This window comes from Lissotriton helveticus, chromosome 1_1 (genome assembly GCF_964261635.1).
Source record: "Lissotriton helveticus chromosome 1_1, aLisHel1.1, whole genome shotgun sequence".
Classification (NCBI taxonomy): domain Eukaryota; kingdom Metazoa; phylum Chordata; class Amphibia; order Caudata; family Salamandridae; genus Lissotriton; species Lissotriton helveticus.
Genome location: NC_136057.1, coordinates 2138158379 through 2138178362, shown reverse-complemented (window position 1 = coordinate 2138178362; position 19984 = coordinate 2138158379). Strand labels below are relative to the sequence as shown.

The window sequence follows — 19984 nt, the reverse complement described above, 5'->3', positions numbered from 1 at the left end:
GGTTTCAAAGGGGAAATCCTATCCACAATAAAGGAAGTCAAGGGATGCCTCCTACCAGTTCGGCTGAGACTGGGCACCTCCACTTCACCCTGGTAAATATGTATGCACTCAACAACCACCAAGAATCTTTTATTACTAGTTCCTGGCACCTACACTCCCCTCTCTTGATATCACTATCCTGATAGGTGGGGACATGAATGTGGTTATGGATAATGAAATGGAATGCTCAGGACAACGCTCCAACAAAACCGGGGTATTCTACATTTTAAGATGGCTCGCATATTGTGGACTACAGGATGTCTGGCAACGACTGCAACCCTCTAATTGAGATTATACGTTCTACTCAGATGCAAAAAAAAGGTATATAAGTATTGATCACTTCCTGGCGACCCGACCTATTAGCTCTTACATTAAAAGTGGTCAACTGCTCCCAGAATGCTCTGACCATGCCGCCTCTCCTTATCTCTCAGACTGAATGTCACACAATCTAGGACTTTGCAATGGTGCCCTAGGGACTCCCTGATTCAGTTGCAAGCTACGGTTGATTCCCTATAGAAATTGATTGCAGACTAGGCCCGCGCCTATGGCCAGAACCTCTGACCAAGTAAAGGTAAATACAGCTTTTACAGTAGTAATGAGATACTTAAACTGAGGACTAATCCACACTGCCCTATACTAAACCCGCTGTCTGAAACTAAGCACTGCTTGAGCTGTTCACTTCACTTCAGCTACTCTCTGATTGAAAGATTAACCCGGGACTGCCCGCATGCCGGTAAGAAGAAAAACAAAGTGGTCAAAGCAGCCGTACTTAATGCAAGGTCCTTAGTGAAACACAATACGGAAGCAGCCAACCTCATTGACAATCATGACTTAGACCTGCTATTTATCACAGAGACTTGGGCAGACGAAGCCTCAGATGTAGATCTGTCACTGGCTCTACCGGAGGGCTATACTATAACACGGGGAGATAGGAAAGGAAAACGTGGAGAGGGCTAGCTATAATCTGCAAAGAAGACCTACAGGCTAGGGGCTCAACCACAGGTAGCAGCCCAGACTGCGAGACCTTATCATTCCAGATTGCCATCACAAAAAACTATACCTTTGAAGGACTTCTGCTTTATAGACCACCAAAGGTGAAAACCCCCCTGACACAACTACTGGGCCCTTTTCTAAAGTCCAGTATAAAAGGGGCAGATTATACTATACTGGGGGATTTTAATCTACACCTAAAAAAAGACACGGATAAAAACATGGTTTTAATCTCTGAGACAATGGCCGGCTGTTCCTTGACACAAATGGTCCAGCAGGACACACATATAGCTGGTCGTACACTGGACGGGATCATCTCCTCCAATACTAATATCAAAATTGACGATATAAGTCGGGTCCCATGGTCGGACCATGAAGTCATACAATTCTCCTTAACGGTAGAACAAGTAAAAACTATAAGGGCAACCCAGGGAAGGCACTATACATTTCAAGATTGGGCAACAATTAACATACTCAAATTACAGGAGCATCTCACTGCGACTATACCGGATCTAGACTATGATAGTAACACAGCCACAGATCAAGTAAACACCTGGATCGAATCCGCGGCCGCAATTGCTGCCCTGAAAAAAAGTCAAAATTAAGGAGGATTAATAGGTAACAACCCTGGTTCTCGGAGAGGCTGAGGCTCCAAAAGCAGACATGCAGGAGGGCCGAAAGAAAATGGAAGGTAAACTATAAGGTAGCGGCTAAGGAAAACTACTGTGAATCCTTGGCTACTTATAAAAAATTAATAGCTGAAGAAAAATCTGCCTATTATACAAAGAAAATAATTGAGGCTAAAAACTCTAGTAAAGAACTGTTCCCTACAGTTAAAAAAATGACAAATTCTGTCTCAAATAAACAAATAGAAGGTAGCACTGGACTATGTAACACACTAGGCCAATTTTTTATCGAGAAGGTAAAATCAGTATACAATTCAGCCACTACTACCAACAACAATTCGAATCTGTCTCCAGCAAAGGTACACTGCAACTCTAGCAGGAGCACAGAAACCGGAAACCCAGGGTTCCGGTTCGTGACCCCGGCAGTTGAACAAATACGCCAAATAATATCGACAACTAAGTCAGGGGGCCTCACGGACCCTTGTCCACCTAGAGTCCTACATTTGTTCCTGGAGCTGCTCAGCGAACAGCTTCACCTGCTCTTTGCAAAGATTTTATAGACAAGTTGTTTCCCGGAAGCCTGGAAAGCTGCATCTGTTTTACCGCTACTAAAAAAGCCTAACTTGGACCCGCTAGACCCAGCAAACTACAGGCCGATTTCAAGACTACCTTTTCCGGCAAAAGTGTTGGAAAAGCTCTTGAATATACAGCTGGCGGGGTTTCTTAGATCTACCCACGCCATATATCATTCACAGTACGGGTTCACGGAAGAACACAGGTCTGAGACTGCATTGATCATGGCAGCAGAGGAACTCAGGAGTGTATTGGATGCAGGTGGGAAGGCTGCCTTGATTCTTTTAGATCTGTTGGCAGCCTTCAACACTGTGAATCATGATATACTCCTGACCCGTCTAGCAGAAATAGGATTGCATGAATCAGCACTTGCATTGATCTCATCATTCTTGGGAGGAAGAACCTTTTCAGTCAAACTAGGGGACTATATATCCAAATCCTTTCAGTCTCCCTGGGGGGTGCCACAGGGCTCATCCCTGAGCCCCGCCCTCTTTAATATTTATGTTGCCCCACTAGCAGCCATCATCAGATACTGTGGGTTTCTTCCCGTTTCGTACGCCGATGACACCCAAATAGTGGTGTCAATCTCTCACAACACAGACGAAACAGCGGACAAGTTTAGCAACTGCATTGTACAAGTCAACCGCTGGTTGCAACTAAACTGCCTAAAACTGAACGGTGATAAAACCGAGGTTATGCTGCTGGGGGCAGAGCCCAGCATCTGGTCACATAAGTGGTGGCCTGATAGTTTGGGTAACTGCCCATCACCGGTGAACAAAGTTAGGAATTTGGGCGTAGTATTTGATTCCAAATTAACATTTCATGCCCAGATTAACAAACTCTCCTCCTCGGTGTGGTACATCCTGAAGCTGATAAAAAAGCTCTTGCTGTTTATTCCCGTAGAAACTTGTAAAACTCTGGTTACCATGCTGGCTCTATCAAGGCTGGACTAGGGAATGCGCTGTATGCGGGGCTACAAAATCAACTACTGCTAAAACTCCAGTGCCTTCAAAACGCGGCAGCTAGGCTAGTTCTGAACATCCTCAGGTCCGAGCCGGTAGCCCACAGACTCCGAAGCCTCCACTGGCTCACAATGGAGAAAAGGGTACGGTTCAAATCGGCCTGCCTGGCATACAAGGTGTTTCAGGGGGTAGGGTCCCAATTTCTAAAATCAAACCTCAAACAATACGAACCATCAAGAAAACTCAGATCAAGCAACGCAAAGCTGATCAAAACCCCCAGATTCAAACAGCTAACATGGGGAGGGAGACGATTCCTGCTACACACAGTTAAGACCTGGAACCAAATTCCACTATCAATAAAAAACAGCTCGTCACTGCTACTATTCCGGAGGGCCTTAAAAACCTGGCTCTTCTCAGCATAGTATAACTCCACCTTGGGCAGTCCTAGACTCAACACATCGGACTAGGCGCCAAGACTCCCTAGGGCATCGGTGCGCTCTATACATTTTTTAATCAAATCAAATCACAATCTCCAAACTAATGATACCTGGGAGACATCCCAGGCCTCTATCTGGAAACTTTGAAACAGGCAGTGAGGGGGAACTTATAGCCATCTCCGCAGCAGAGAACCGCCGTCGTTCAGAGAAGCGACAGAGTTTGGAGAGTATTGTCTTTGAACTCGAGGCTACCCATAAATGGACAGGGGCCCCTAGAGTATGGAGGGAACTTGAGAAAGTGCAGGTCCTTCTCAAAAATCTTGATTTCGATGGGGCGGTGTATGCTATGGTGCGCCTTAAACATACATTTTACCTGGGGAGTAACCGTATGTTGGCACAACGCATCCACAGCAAAATCCACTCTGGATCTGTGAAAGCGATTCGTACTGTGCCATCAACTGGTCTGTTTGGATATAGAGATAGCATCGGCCTTTCAGGCCTTTTCAATTTCTCTTTAGTCAACGCTTGATGGCTCAGCGGAGATCCCTTGGGTTATCTCCACAATGTCGCCCTCACTTCCCTTCCAGACAAAGAGGCAGAGGGTCTGGAACACCCCATACGAATAGAGGAGGTGATTTCAGCCATTGCTAGTTTAAAAACAATGAAGTCGCCGGGGCTTGAAGGCTTTAGCGCACAATTTTACTAATTTTTTGCCACGATTTAGCCCCCCCTGCTTACTCAGCTCTCTTACTGAGTCCATATAGAGGCCTCTACATTGTGTTGATGCAGTGATAGTATGTCTTTTACGTCACCATTCACTAGAGCGGGAATGACTATATAACAACAAGGTCTAAAAGCACCATCATGGTTCTGTAAGGAAAACGATGTACTAAGTCAACTGTTTTATAATGTATTTCATAACATTTTATACCGATGATTAAGCATACGCACTTTAGCTAAATAACCAATGTTGTCTGGTTTTAACTGTGAAGGTAAAGATACATATCTTTATTCATTTGGAAATTGGTCTGTTTGAAAAGAATAGGCAACAATCTCAGTCAGTATCAGAATTATAATGGTTCAGTTGTCTCGTTGTGCACTGGCACCCTACTTTACTTTACTGTTCAACATTAGTTCGAGATCAGGTGGTTTCACAGTCTCAGTTTGTTTGACTTGCCAGATCGGCTCCTCTGGCCAGCACGATAGTGTTACTAGTATTCACAAGTGGGTCTCACCCCCAGGACCTTTAGCTTCCAATCTCAGGTCCTATACCAGCCCCCAGATCTCTCCTTACTTGTGGTGAATAGTGTTTATATCCGACTCCGCCGTCTCCGTCAGTTGAAGGAGACCGGAGTTCTCAGTCAGCCTCTCTCTGCTCCCAGCGACGCCTCCCTCGCAGGTCAGGCCGATCTACCACAGAGCCTACACCGAGGGGAGGTCGCGCTGGTACAGTGGTGCCGCGGTATTCACCTCGACAAAGCTTTTCCTCATACCGCTTCCGTCGTCTTCTTTGCGAGCTGCGCCAGTGGGCAGGCGCTGGAGACCAGCGGCTCTAAAGCGAAGCTGCACTCAGGTTCTGCGCGTACGCCGCGACTTTCCTGACGCCACTCCGCCCCCTTTTGGAGATTAGTTGACACCCTACAGGGCCTGCACAGAACCGCGCCTTCCCAGCTTCCCCCGGCCACTTACTCCGCCTTTCCTTCAGAGCGGCCAGCGGCTTCCGGGCGTCTCCGTCACCAGTTCCTTCCCCACCTCCACAATCAGGAACTACCACCGTCCCTGGCTACGCTACCAGGATTAGGGCTGCGGGACAGGCAGCTCACACCACGGCGGCCCGCTACCTTCCTTCAGGTTTTTACGAGTGGAAGACGACCACCCGGTAGCGCTTCTAAGCACAGGTGAGGGGAGGATAGATGGAACTAGCGTGGGTGGAATATGGTTGGGGAGAGGGGTGACCAGTTCTCTCTGTCCTTTCTCTACCCTTGCAGGGCTTCCAAAAGTTCTTCGTCAGTTCTCGCTCACTGGACAGCGGGGCAGAACTTCCACTCAGCTCACTCCCCTATAGTCTCTCAAGTTCACCCCGGGCTAGGGGTTAGTCCTTTTTGAATTGTGAAGACCTTGTGTCCAGGGACACCAGGAGCGCAATCTAAGCAGGGCCAGGTATGCAGGAAGGGGAGCAGTGACAGCAGTAAGGAGGCTACCCTTAAAAAGAAGTCAACCCTCTGAGTGTCCTACCCCCCTGGCGCCACAGCCTGTACTCCCACTGGCTCTCTGTATGACAAAATGGCCGCCCTCAAGTTGGCCTTTTATACCCCTAGTCCCAAGTGTCCAGAACAGGCCAGAAGGTTCTAGATCCCACATATAAGTCTATGGGCCAGTCCCTGAGGTAATCAGTTGTGGCAGTTACCAGCCACCATTTTGTGTGACTACATTTTCATCTTTATAAGGGACACCTAGGCCTCAATAAAATTATGGGGATAAGGTAGCACCCACCCCCTAGGACAACACCAAAAATTTTCAGTGGACATAAAAAAAAAGAAAAGTACTAGGAGGCAAAAACGGACAAAGTACATAAATAATAGGAGGGACCACCCAAAGGGCCTTCAGGTCTAACACACGTCCCCCCAGCTGAAAGTGGGGAGAGCTACCCAACCCCTTGGGAGTTCTCATCACTAAGGCGGAAATACCTAGAGAGACCGTCTGCATTGGCGTGGTCCACTCCAGGCCGGTGTTCCACCCGGAAGTCCATTCCCTGTAGGGAGATAGACCATCTCAACAACTTGGGATTTTCTCCCTTCATTTGCATCAGCCAACGAAGGGGACGGTGGTCAGTCTGAACCAGGAAGTGCGAGCCAAATAGGTATGGCCGCAACTTCTTCAGAGCCCATACCACTGCAAAGGCTTCCCGCTCAATTGCACTCCACTTCTGTTCCCGGGGAAGCAGTCTCCTGGACAAGAAGACAACAGGTTGATCCAGACCCTCTTCATTGAGTTGCGATAACACTGCCCCAATGGCATGTTCTGATGCGTCTGTTTGGACAATGAATTCCTTAGAAAAATCAGGAGCTCTTAGGACTGGAGCCTCACACATTGCTTGTTTCAACTTTTCAAAGGCTTGCTGACAAGCCTTCGTCGAGACTACCAGTCAAGGTTGCTTCTTGGATGTAAGCTCAGTTAGGGGTGCCACAACGGTGCCATACCCCTTCACAAAGCGACGGTAGAATCCTGTGAGGCCCAGGAAGGCTCGGACCTCGGTCTGGGTCTTGGGGGGCTCCCAGGCCATGATAGCCTCAATCTTCGCCTGGAGGGGCTGCACCGTTCCCCTGCCCACCAGGTGGCCTAAGTACACCACCGACCCCTGCCCAATCTGACATTTGCTGGCCTTGATTGTCAAGCCAGCCTGTTTCAGGGCTTGGAGAACAGCTTGCAAGTGACACAAATGGTCCTCCCAGCTGCTGCTAAAGACGGCGATGTCGTCTAGATAAGCAGCAGAGAAGGCCTCCATCCCGGAGAGGACCTTGTTCACCAGCCGCTGAAAAGTGGCAGGAGCGTTCTTGAGCCCAAAAGGCATCACACAGAACTGATAGTGGCCCTCAGGCGTGGAGAAGGCTGACCTTTCCTTTGCTCCATCTGTAAGGGAGATCTGCCAGTACCCTGAGGTGAGGTCAAAGGTACTCAAGAATGGGGCAGCTCCCAGCCGGTCAATGAGTTCATCCGCCCTAGGGATCGGATGAGCATCAGTCTTGGTCACTGAATTCAGTCCCCGGTAATCCACTCAGAACCTTAGTTCTGGAGTGGTGCCCGGTGGGGCAGCTTTTGGTACCAGGACCACCGGACTGGACCAGGGGCTACTTGAAGGTTCAATTACTCCTAGCTCCAGCATCTTAGTGACTTCACTGTGGATGCTAGCCTTCACCTTGTCTGACAGCCGGTAGATCTTAGACTTCACAGGTGGGCTGTCTCCTGTGTTCACATAATGGGTACACAGGTGGGTCCTTCCTGGGACAAGGGAGAACAGCGAGGAATATTGCTCTAAGACCTGGCGGCAGTCCCTACGCTGTTCAGGAGTTAGGGATGAGGAGAGAATCACTCCCTCCACCGACCCATCCTTTACCTGAGACAAAAAGAGATCAGGGAGAGGTTCACTTTCCTCTTTCTCTGCTCCATCAGTCACCATCATCAAGATGACCTCGGGCCTCTCATCATGGGGTTTGAGGCGATTGGCATGGAGCACCCGATGGGGCTGCCTGGGGGTCTTAAGATCCACTAAGTATGTGGCCTTTCCCTTCTTCTCAATCACCTCAAAGGGGCCTGTCCAGCGATCCTGTAGAGCGCTCAACTCTCCTGGTTCCATCACCCACACTTTCTGGCCAGGCTCCAACTCCACAGGGTGAGCATTGTGGTCATACCACTCCTTCATCACTGCTTGGCTGGTTTCCAAGTTGTCAAAAGCTTGCTTCCACAACTTAGCCATTTGGCTCCGGAAGGCCAGCATATAGCTCACCACATCCTGGGGAAGCTTCCTGGGAGTCTTTTCCAATCCGTCTTTCACCAGGCTGAGAGGTCCACGCACAGGGTGCCCATACAGTAGCTCAAAGGGGCTGAAGCCTACTCCCTTCTGTGGAACTTCCCTGTAGGAAAACAACAGACAGGGTAGGAGGACGTCCCATTTCCTCCGCAGGCTCTCAGGCAGACTTCTGATCATGCCTTTCAAGGTTTTGTTGAACCTTTCCACTAGACCATTGGTCTGTGGGTGGTAAGGAGTGGTGAATCGGTAGGTAACCCCACACTCCTTCCACATAGCCCGCATGTAAGCTAACATGAAGTTGGTCCCCCTGTCGGACACAACTTCCTTGGGGAAACCCACTCGGGTAAAGATCCCCATCAGGGCCCTCGCCACTGCAGGTGCAGTAATGGTCCTCAGAGGAATTGCCTCTGGGTACCGTGTGGCGTGATCCACCAGAACCAGGATAAACCTGTGACCAGTTGAAGTTGGTGGATACAATGGCCCCACAATGTCGATGCCCACCCTTTCAAAGGGGGTGCTAACGACAGGAAGTGGTTCCAGGGGAGCTTTCAGCTTCACCCCTGTTTTCCCACTGGCTTGGCAAGACACACATGTCCGGCAGTAAGTGTCGGACGCTGCCTTCATCTGAGGCCAATAAAAGTGGGGGACAAGCCGGGCAAAGGTCTTGTCCTGATCCAAGTGTCCTGCCAAGGGTATCTCATGAGCCAGTTCTAAAAGAAAGGCTCGGTAACGTTGAGGGACAACTTAGGCCCGTGACGAACCGTGAACTGGTGCCTTGGGTTCACTGTAGAGGAGTCCATCCTCCCAGTAAATGTGGTAGTTCCCCGTAACGTTACCTACTGCCTGGGCTTCGGCCTGTCACCTTAGTCCCTCAAGGGTAGGGCACTCTATCTGGCCTTTACAAAACTCCTCCCTGGTTGCCCCCCCCCCTCCACATGCCATTCGGCAGGGATTGGTAGGTTCCCCAGTGAGACAACATCCCCCTCCGCGGACTCCTGGTCCACCTCTGCAGGTGGCCTATCCGTCTCACAGGGCATGGATGCCGAGGCAGGCTCCTCCTGTCCCCGAATCTTTCCCTTTTTGACAGCTGGCTGTGCCTTTGTTCCAGGCTCCAGCCCAAGCAAACTCCCCCTTCAACTGCCTTTTCTCTCTTCGGTCAGCTAATTCGGCTTCGGTCAAACTTCTTACAGACACTGCTGCCCTCCCTTGAAAGTGTCCTAGGACCTGTTAGTAGGTTCCCCACTTCAGGTTGGAACAGTCCATCCACTCCGATGACAGTGTCCCGATCCCCCTCTTCCTCCTCCTCCTTCCCATCTGGGTGAGCTGCCACCCACGCTCTCAAGCTGGTTTGGAGTTCCCCCTTTTTAGCACCACGCTTGAAAAACACTGCCATACTTTGGCAAAATTCCCTGAGTTGGGCCACAGTATAGGTCTCCAATTCTTCCAGATCAAATTCCATTTTGCCAATTAGGGTCAGGGACAGCCACTTGGAAGAAGTTAAGAAAGGGGGTAAAGTGAGAGTTACCTCCACCCACCACCAGGAGTAAATTTGGAAAAGCAAAAATTATTAATTAGGGAGTCCGCTAGGAGAAAACTCCAGGTGTAGGCATGTGGTGCACACCGCGTTACTGCTAAGTGGACGCAAGCACAAGCTCATATCCCACCGCTGCCACCAATTATGTTGGACCTGGGGTTACCAGTCCACATAGGTTAGCCTAACACAGAGTAGGAAAGTCTTTCCCAAAGGCAAAAGTGTTAAGCTTGCGTCACACCCTCACAGGAACCCAGCGCCCATCCACTCAAAAATGACACTACACCAATTTAGAAAAATACGGTTCACTTTTATAAAAGTTCTTTCGAGCTTTCTTATTCCATCAGACTGTTTGAAGCCACTCACATCAAATACCTCTCCCACAGTTAATTCAACAATACATCGTTCCGGGGGAGGAGCCAAGATGGCGACCGAGATGGCTGCGTAACCGCTCGGCTCCGTGAGCCTACTCACCCCGCGCATACATCCTGGCAACTATCCTGGGCCGTAACGGCATATTTATGTAGGCGAAGGATAACCTTCACTTACCGTTTGCTTCTGAGGCTTCTGCTTACTGCAGATCCGTTGAAATGTCCCCGAATGTTTTGCGTCCTTCACGGAGCTGAGACCGGGGCCTCGAGTGCGAAGAGTGGCCGGCCGCGACTACAACAACAGCGGTCTCTGATGATGGTGAGGAGTCGGCCGGAGGGAACTGACGACCTGCTGGCCGATGGCGACAGTGCCGACCCAGCCCAACTTGCGGAGAACCATGTCGGGAGTGCGATACAGCTGGGTCGAGGGGAGTGCATGATACTTGGCCCCCACTCCGGTGTTGTATCCGGGCACACTAACGACTTTTCCCGGAGTCAGCGTGCGGCCCCCAGGGAGCGGCGGAGTTTTTAGCCTTTTGGTGACTCTCCGCTGAGAAACCTGCCTTGACTTTTGAGATTCCCGTTGTGAATCCTGTCCCTCCCTGGTGTGGGGCCCGGTCCCGAAGTGAGGTGGAGAAAGACGAGGCCGGATCAGCTAAGATGGCGGATAGCACCCTCTTACGCACACCTCATCCGGGCAGAGAATCCGTTGTGAGGGAGAGTCCTGGGGGTCTGGCGCCACGAGAAAGAGCCCACGTCCAGAGATATATTGGCTGCGTTAACAACCCTGTATATGACCCCGAGCCGGGACGCCTGGGATCTGGGAAGAAGGATGGCCGCCATTGTTGTCCCGCCGCTCCACATGGGCATGGTTCAATCTCAAGGAAGCGCTGATGTGCCCGCCTCTGCGTCAGTCATGAATGTCCCAGCTGCGCCTACGTTCGTGGAGACGCCGATAGACCCGGTCCGTGATAACGCTTTGGATTGCTCTGTTGTATGTGTGAGTGACTCGTCGGGGTCCTTACCTGTACGGCGGCTGAAGAAACGACATCGATCCATAGTTTGGGCTGCCCCGGCGGCGTTTCAACGATTACTGGATTGTGTGACTCTCTCTTCCTGGCTGGTGAGACTGTATTCGGGCTGGGGGATGTTTCCGGTATCGCTACTGACACAGACGGATTTCCGCCATACGTATTCGGATGGGTTTTGGGGGCTACAGTCCCATGGAGTAATGGCGCTGCCCGGTCCGCCCGGATCGGTTGGACCCTCCACACTGCTCTGTATGCCGCTTGATGACTGGCTGCATGTGGGTACTATTGATAGAAAAGGTCAGGGGTGAGACCGTCTGGGACATGGAGGAACGCATTGTTGGCTGACGGTGTTTAGGGGGACACTCAACGGGGATGTTATTTTGATTGAATTGATAATTATTGCTTACTGTGGCTATTCTGACCTTGCTTTTATGATGCTTATAGTGCGCGATGGGTGAGGGGGGGGCCGGGTGGTTTGATCGAGGGCCCTCCTCCACATTTTTTTCCTTTCCTTTTCCCTTTTTCTATTATTCTATATTTCGGGTTTCTCCTTTAGGGCGATAGGCACGCTGCTGGGGGGGGGGGGGGGTAGGCCGTAGCCTTCTGCAGGGGTGCAGGGTGGGGGGTAGGGGGAGGGGGTTGTTTATTTGTTCTTTCTTTGTCTCTATGGCCCTTTGTCTTTTCTTCATTTTGGTGTCGTCGTCTTTCATGTTTCCTACAATCTGTCTTGTTTTAGGGGCTGGGGTGCTGTTTGACACAACCTGTATGTGTTGTTTACATTTATCCTGACTCGTATGCCTTGCCCCCATGTCTTTAAGAGTGTTTGCACTCTTTGAAGATTTCTGTTTCATGTTGTTATTGTAGGACCATGTATGACCGTATGGCAATTATTCTGATATTTTTTCCTTTTTATTTTTCTTCACTGTAAAATGAACCCTATTGAATCCTGATTATCACGCTGTACGCTTGAATACGAGTTATATCCTGGATGCGTATCTGACCCCCGACTTACGGGTTGCTGTATCTTTCTATATTGCTTTGCTGAACTTCCGAATTGACTAGCGGCCGGCCGGCCGGCCGGCCGGCCGGAAGGGTTGTGGGCCCATGCTTGTATTTATGTGTAGTGAAAATAAAGGTTCTAAAAAAAAACCAAAAAAAAAAAAACCCAATACATCGTTCCTTAAACTCAATGGGTTCAACAAGTGCATTATGTACTTTATATTAAAAGCAATTCCTTGGTTGATCTGATATGGCACCCTAGGAAGAAAGAATCTTTCACCTTCATAGGGACAGGGAAATAACCCCAAGCATTCAGATGGAAGTTCACTTACTACAACCTGCTTAGTTAAATCGTATTAGGTGATTGTCAAGGAAATGCCAGAGTTATTTTTCCCCTTCGCCCTCTGTAAGGAAAAGAATAGGCAACAATCTCAGTCAGTATCAGAATTACAATGGTTCAGTTGTCTCGTTGTGCACTGGCACCCTACTTTACTTTACTGTTCAACATTAGTTCGAGATCAGGTGGTTTCACAGTCTCAGTTTGTTTGACTTGCCAGATCGGCTCCTCTGGCCAGCATGATAGTGTTACTAGTATTCACAAGGGGGTCTCACCCCCAGGACCTTTAGCTTCCGATCTCAGGTCCTATACCAGCCCCCAGATCTCTCCTTACTTGTGGTGAATAGTGTTTATATCCGACTCCGCCGTCTCCGTCAGTTGAAGGAGACCGGAGTTCTCAGTCAGCCTCTCTCTGCTCCCAGCGACGCCTCCCTCGCAGGTCAGGCCGATCTACCACAGAGCCTACACCGAGGGGAGGTCGCGCTGGTACAGTGGTGCCGCGGTATTCACCTCGACAAAGCTTTTCCTCACACCGCTTCCGTCGTCTTCTTTGAGAGATGCGTCAGTGGGCAGGTGCGGGAGACCAGCGGCTCTAAAGCGAAGCTGCCCTCAGGCAACCAGCGGCCCTCCTCCGGTCCTGCGCGTACGCCGCGACTTTCCTGACGCCACTCCGCCCCTTTTGGAGATTAGTTGACACCCTACAGGGCCTGCACAGAACCGTGCCTTCCCAGCTTCCCCCGGCCACTTACTCCGCCTTTCCTTCAGAGCGGCCAGCGGCGTCCGGGCCTCTCCGTCACTAGTTCCTTCCCCACCTCCACAATCAGGAACTACCACCGTCCCTGGCTACGCTACCAGGATTAGGGCTGCGGGACAGGCAGCTCACACCACGGCGGCCCCGCTACCTTCCACCAGGTTTTTACGAGTGGAAGACAACCACCCGGTAGCGCTTCTAAGCACAGGTGAGGGGAGGACAGATGGGACCAGCGTGGGCGGGATATGGTTGGGGAGAGGGGTGACCAGTTCTCTCTGTCCTTTCTCTACCCTTGCAGGGCTTCCAAAAGTTCTTGGTCAGTTCTCGCTCACTGGACAGCGGGGCAGAACTTCCACTCAGCTCACTCCCCTATAGTCTCTCAAGTTCACCCCGGGCTAGGGGTTAGTCCTTTTTGACTTGTGAGGACCTTGTTTCCAGGGACATCAGGAGCGCAATCTAAGCAGGGCCAGGTCTGCAGGAAAGGGGAGCGGTGACAGCAGTAATGAGGATACCCTTAAAAAGAAGTCAACCCTCTGAGTGTCCTACCCCCCTGGCGCCACAGCCTGTACTCCCACTGGCTCTCTGTATGACAAAATGGCCGCCCTCAAGTTGGCCTTTTATACCCCTAGTCCCAAGTGTCCAGAACAGGCCAGAAGGTTCTAGATCCAACATATAAGTCTATGGGCCAGTCCCTGAGGTAATCAGTTGTGGCAGTTACCAGCCACCATTTTGTGTGACTAAATTTTCATCTTTATAAGGGACACCTAGGCCTCAATAAAATTATGGGGGTAAGGTAGCACCCACCCCCTATGACAACACCAAAAAGTTTCAGTGGACATAAAAAAAAATGAAAAGTACTAGGAGGCAAAAAGGGACAAAATAAATAAATAATAGGAGGGACCACCCAAAGGGCCTTCAGGTCTAACAGGCTTCCACTCCTCACGGTGACAAGCTCCACATTCAAAATATGGGACTCTGTAGGACTTAGGGCAGGCCTCACAACCTTCCCTACCTCCATGACCCTGATTCTAGTTCACCCAGACTTCATCCCAGGGATGGAACCAGAAATGTTTTGGCGATGGCGAGAAGGGGGATGTAAGCGAGTGGGTTGCCTCTTCGACGCTAGGGGTTCATTCCCTTTGACCAGCTAAAAGCTGATTATTCCTTAACATACTCTGACCACATACAATATTTACAATGGTGACACTGGCTGACAGGACCAGAGAATAGGCAAGGGGTAGGGCGGCCTTTGATCCCTTTTGAGAAAATGGATAATGCTTAAAACTGGCAATAAACGCCTCAATACTGAACTATATGCAGTGCAGGGCAAGGAGTTTTCACCGACTAAATCTAATGGGCAATTGAGATGGTAGGCGGAGCTGGGGAGAGTTCTTTCTTCCACAGAGTGAGAGGCTATCTTTTACAGAGTACACCTCACAGCACATCATATGGCCAAAACCGAAACTGCATATAACATTGTCTTACTGGTACCTGACCCCAGAGAGAATTCAAAAATGGAATGCAGGGCGTTCGAAAGAATTGTGGCAGGGGTGCGGGGACACTGGAACACTACTCCATCTTCTATGGCCGACCCCAGGGTTGTAGGCAAAAAAGCTGTGATAAGTAAGCTATATGTTTCATTGACCGCTGCCAACCCCCTGGGTTGTGGGCGACTGGCTGTGTATTGTCAAGAATCAGCTTTAATAAACAGAATTGTTCCATAATTTAAAACAGAACAGTTTTTTGCAAAACAAACATTACAAGAAACAGTAACTTTACAGCATTAAGAGGCATATTTATGATCTGCCTCGACATCGTGTCCCATGGTGAAAGACTTCATATCTGATATTCGGTATATTATGTTTTTTCCATCATGTTGGTGGTGGAGGGGGGGCGGTGAGCGCCACTTCAGCTTTTTGTATTTGTGTGTCGATGTTCGATCATACGTTTAAAATTCATAAATATATGTATTTTTTAAAAGAGCAATATTTATGTTGCAGCACAATGAGAATCCCATTTTACAAAGCGATCACAGCATTATCAACTTACCTGTAACAAATTATAAAAGCTTTCACTTTTTATAACTTGAGAAAAGTTGGCAACAATAAAGACGATACATTCTTCTTGGAGTTGCGAAGCCATAGTAAGAGCTGTTTCTGCCCATTTTACTCCTGGAAGACTGCTGATTAACTTGTCACTTTCCATCAAAAGAAATGCTGCATTTTTCTGGTTCTGGAGGTATAAAAGGAAAGTAATTGTAAACATGGAAAAATAACGATGCTACTGAAGGAGAGAGCTTGAAATGTCTTCTGTCTGAAATACTTAAGTGTTTTAAAAGTGGGGTAGTAAAACACCACATCATACATGATTACCAATAAAATATTCAGCTTCAGCAAGAATAATGAAACGTATACATTGTTGGGGAGAACAACACTACATATTAGAAGCCATTACACTACATATTCCAAAGAGTAAGGTGGTAGAGCACTCAAAGCTTATTCTTTGGAGGCGATGACGGCTTGCGCAGTAACTCCCGCAAAGGCACATGTTGGAACTACGACCTGTGCAGTAAGCATCAAACACCCCTGTCGTTTCCATCAGGTCTTTTTTAGGTTACACCTGTGTACATTTTGTGGTGGAAAAAATAAATGTGCCAGCTAGGCTCCATTTTTAGGCAATAATTGCAATAGGTACTGTTTATCACACTTGATAATCCCTGCTGTGTCAAATTTTACCAGGTGTGATAAATAATCCACCCTCCTTCGGTTCAATCATAACGGGGCCTATATGATACAAAAGGCCAGATTTCACAATGGGGAGGGGGATAAATTCTGTTCCCTGCTTGTGCAGGGATTCAAATTCTGTTAATCTGAGTTACATACCACACCCTATCACATTTCAGCAGATCAAGCCTGCTGAAAGTTACCAGGAGAAATGCATGCGGTAAATTCCAAAACAGGTGGAATTCGGTGTAGGGAACTCAAGTCTGTAAGCATTGCCTCATTTTCCAATGGAAAGCTCAAAAAAGAAAACAATTACTGCAGCTAGTAAAATGCTAGTAAATGCCACAAACCAAGGTGTTTTGAAGCAAAGGTAAAAACCCAGGCAAATTATAATAGAGTATCTGGCAAAGTAAAATACAATAAGAGAGAAAAAAAGAGAGAAAAAACACAAGGAGAGAAAGAAAACAACAACGTGTTATGATAGCATAAGGAATTTAATTATACTTAAATGTTTATATTGGTTTATAAATTGTATATGATCATTGTATCTAGTGTAAATATTTCATTAAATTAGTACATATGTCCTTCCCTAAGCGGTATATCAAAACTAATCAAATTAAACACAAGGATAGCTATCTAAAACACTATTTGTTTAATTTTAGAATTTTGCTGAAATTGTCCTGATGAAGACATATTGTATGTGTCGAAACGCGTTGACAGACATCAGCTTCTTCTACCAGTTCTGGGAACTACCAATGCTTTAATGTTTCCCTGAATATTGTACATCAACTTGACAGAAAAATTGTTCTTCTTTTAAAGAATTTTAGAAAAATTTGTATCATTGAATATGTTCATATCAATTTTTATAAGTATAATTAAATTCCTTATGCTATCATAACACGTTGTTGTTTTCTTTCTCTCCTTGTGTTTTTTCTCTCTTTTTTTCTCTCTTATTGTATTTTACTTTGCCAGATACTCTATTATAATTTGCCTGGGTTTTTACCTTTGCTTCAATTTGCTTTACCCTGACTCAGGAAATTTATCCCACTCAGGGGGTCCTTGTTTATTTCCATAACAAACCAAGGTGTTGGCATTAATCTGAGGCAAAAATACCTCACTCTTTCCTAGTTCACTTGGAATGAGGCCCAAAGCACTGACAAGATCTGGAAGGTCAAGCAATGTTTATTCTGAGATACCATTCCACACAGTTTTATAGGGCCTTAGTGGTAAGTGGTCATAAATTAGAATAATATTGGAGTCCATGGGACAAAGCTACGCTGTGTGGCGAAGATTGTTCATTCTCAGTTGTTTGTGCAAACCACTATTTTTTTTAGTACTCTTACTTGCTTAGTTTTAGTATTCAGTCAAACGAACAAACTTGTCCACAGAATGGTAGAGATGTATTGGATAATATACGATTTATCTGACTTTCTCCCCGTTTCCTCAGTAGCCCATGTGCAAAACGCGAGTGACAACACATGGCGTTGAAGCCCAGTCGGTTGGGATGCTGCTGCGAAAAATGGAACAAAGTACCAAGGGAGGATTCACAAATCAGGTTTACTGACCAGTCTTAGTCGGCACTAGTTAGGTCATGGCGAGTATTCCAGCATATGACAGGCTTGCATTCCTCATGCAGCGCAAAGCATCTATTCCAAAGAGAAGGAAGTCCACACTGCCTACAACTGTCGAGCAGGAACTGTTAGAGGCAAAGGGCAGCGTAGCATCTCATTCTATGTGCCCCTGGGTTTCCTCTGGTCATGGCTAAATCTAGATAAGCAGCACCTCCTTTACAGGCCGCAGGCCCTATTAAGGCTGAGTCTCCAGAGCTCCATCTGGAAACAGCCATGTTGAGGCATGGCCAAGCTCCGCCCTTATTCTTTCATTGCCAATCGCTTCTTAAGATCCCTTCCCTTTCCTCGTGGTCTATCCGGGGCATACAGTATAATACATTTAAGTGTTTGGAAAGAGACACAATCGAGAGATACCACAGAGTTATACTAGAAAGTTTTTTTGTTTTTTTAATGCAAGAACAAAATGCCAGATTGCAATATAAAAGACAAAAATACACACATTCAGTGCTCTGTACTTACCAATGACTGAATCAGTGCTGTAAGGCAGTCTCTCTGTAGGTCAACGGGTAAATTTGCAAAGCTTCTCTCACACCAACTTTTTCCAAAGTGTTTCACAATCCATCTAATAAATGACACGTTTGGAGCCACTGAAAAACTCTTCACCAGACAATATCAATGAAAAAGGCAGACAGGCAACAAACATATGATACATTTACCCCATCGGCAAAATATTCTATCTGGGCACTGAAAAACACCCTGCCCATCAGCCCCTCTAAATAAAAAGCATTCATTGAAAATATGATTTTTCACGATTATTTTATAGTAATGCCTCCTCCTACTCTTCTATCTTGGTCAGCCCCCCTTTCAAGTCGATATTAGCTTTGACCAACTTGGTGCCGGGTTTATCACTATAACCACCATTCTCCCCATTGCTAAACAATACCCTTAAGTATAAGCTCTATTTACTCCAGCTTTAATCACGATCTAACTGCTGAATTAGAGAACATCAATACTAACTAAATGAGAAAATATAATGGTCGTGCTTGATTTGCTCACTCAATTGCCCTTATTTTCAGTCTCAGCACATTCCTTGACACAGGTACACAAGGAATAAGGTTTCCTAATTTATGAGCTTATGAAGAAGATCTCGAGTAACAGAAATTTCAAAACAGAGACAAATGGTGCTTTCCACAGAACTAGATGCTAAGCAGGTAAGAGATCTCAAAATAAAAAAGGCTTACATTACTAAGTAAAGCTATCCGCTCCAGCATATGTACATGTTTTAACCTCCACATTGTTTTAGTTATATGAAGGGTAGACTCAATTCTTCATAACCAAGGCCATCCACCAAACAACCTATCTTATTTTCTCAAGAAATTGCTATCAATGTGCAATTTGGCAAAATACATACATTAGTTAACTCACATATTTCTTAGAAGAATAGCGACATCAATTGTTGCATAAATGTTTGTCACACTAAGGGCCTGATTCCGCTCTCGCTAGTAAAGCCCTACGTACGACTCACATCCGTAGGGCTTTACGAGTGATTTGTGCAACTGGAGTCTGAATGAGCGAGTACGATGCATTCTTATGCTTACATTCTCGGTTCGCGCGGACTCCCATTGAACTCTATGGGAGTCTGTATACTGGACCCGTGCACAGGCTCCCATAGCAAAAAGAGGTGGGTGGGGAAAAGCGTACACCCTATGGCGGGCACCCCATGGTGCCCAGCACACTGTGCATGCATGGGAAGGGGGGGACCCATGAGTACCCGCACTGGTCTGAATCGGAGGACTCCAGGTGAAGGTGGGGCTGCTACGGACCCCAAAAGAACGATTCCTGCATCTTTTTCGATCTGGGCATACCAAATCGTGAAGGCTGTCCGAATCGTGCATCGTACTTGCTCACTCAGAAACAGCCTATAGAGCTGTACGAAGCGTCTGCGTAGGAGTCGTACGGACTGGATCGGGTTGGGAGACGATTCGCTTGACGTGTATGCGAACTTCGCATCATACTTGGTTGTTTGAACCAGTGTACGAATCTGTTGGGAAAAAGGGCTACGAATCGGATCCGTTAAAACCAAATCAGATTCGTAGGCCTACCGAGTGAGATCGGAATCTACCCCTAAATATTTACCCAAGGGGTTGTCCTCCTCAGCTGGGAGCTAACCCCTAAATGTTTTACATGTATTTATGTGTACCTTTACTATTAAAATAGAATTATCTGAGATGTCTGTGTCGCTTTACCAACACTTACTGACCACTCACAGGTGCATTTCAAAATTCTATGTCAGGACCTGGAGGAGAGGATTAGTCTGTTCTTTCTTCAGTATAGCATAAATAAGGCTGAGGGGGATGTAGTAATTCGCTCAGGACCACACAATTTGTTGTACTGGCGAAACCAGAACTTCAATTGAGGCCTGCTATATCCAATTGAAAAAGCTGACCTGATTTGAAAATAGTTTTGCCATTACAAAGCCTGAGGTGCACAAAATTGCGAGGTTTGCAAGTGTAAA

General features: G+C 47.4%; 1 protein-coding gene across 2 annotated transcripts in view; it reads right to left on the bottom strand.

Annotated features, from left to right (window-relative positions):
- Positions 1–19984, bottom strand: part of BTBD8 (BTB domain containing 8) — a 419591-nt gene that overhangs the window by 199359 nt on the left and 200248 nt on the right. For both annotated transcript variants that reach the window (XM_078646322.1, XM_078646321.1), the window contains 2 exons: positions 17989–18091; positions 15225–15407 (listed from right to left, as the gene is read on the bottom strand). In XM_078646322.1, the coding sequence (XP_078502448.1) occupies positions 15225–15407; positions 17989–18091 (286 nt within the window). The remainder of the gene's footprint in view (positions 1–15224; positions 15408–17988; positions 18092–19984) is intronic.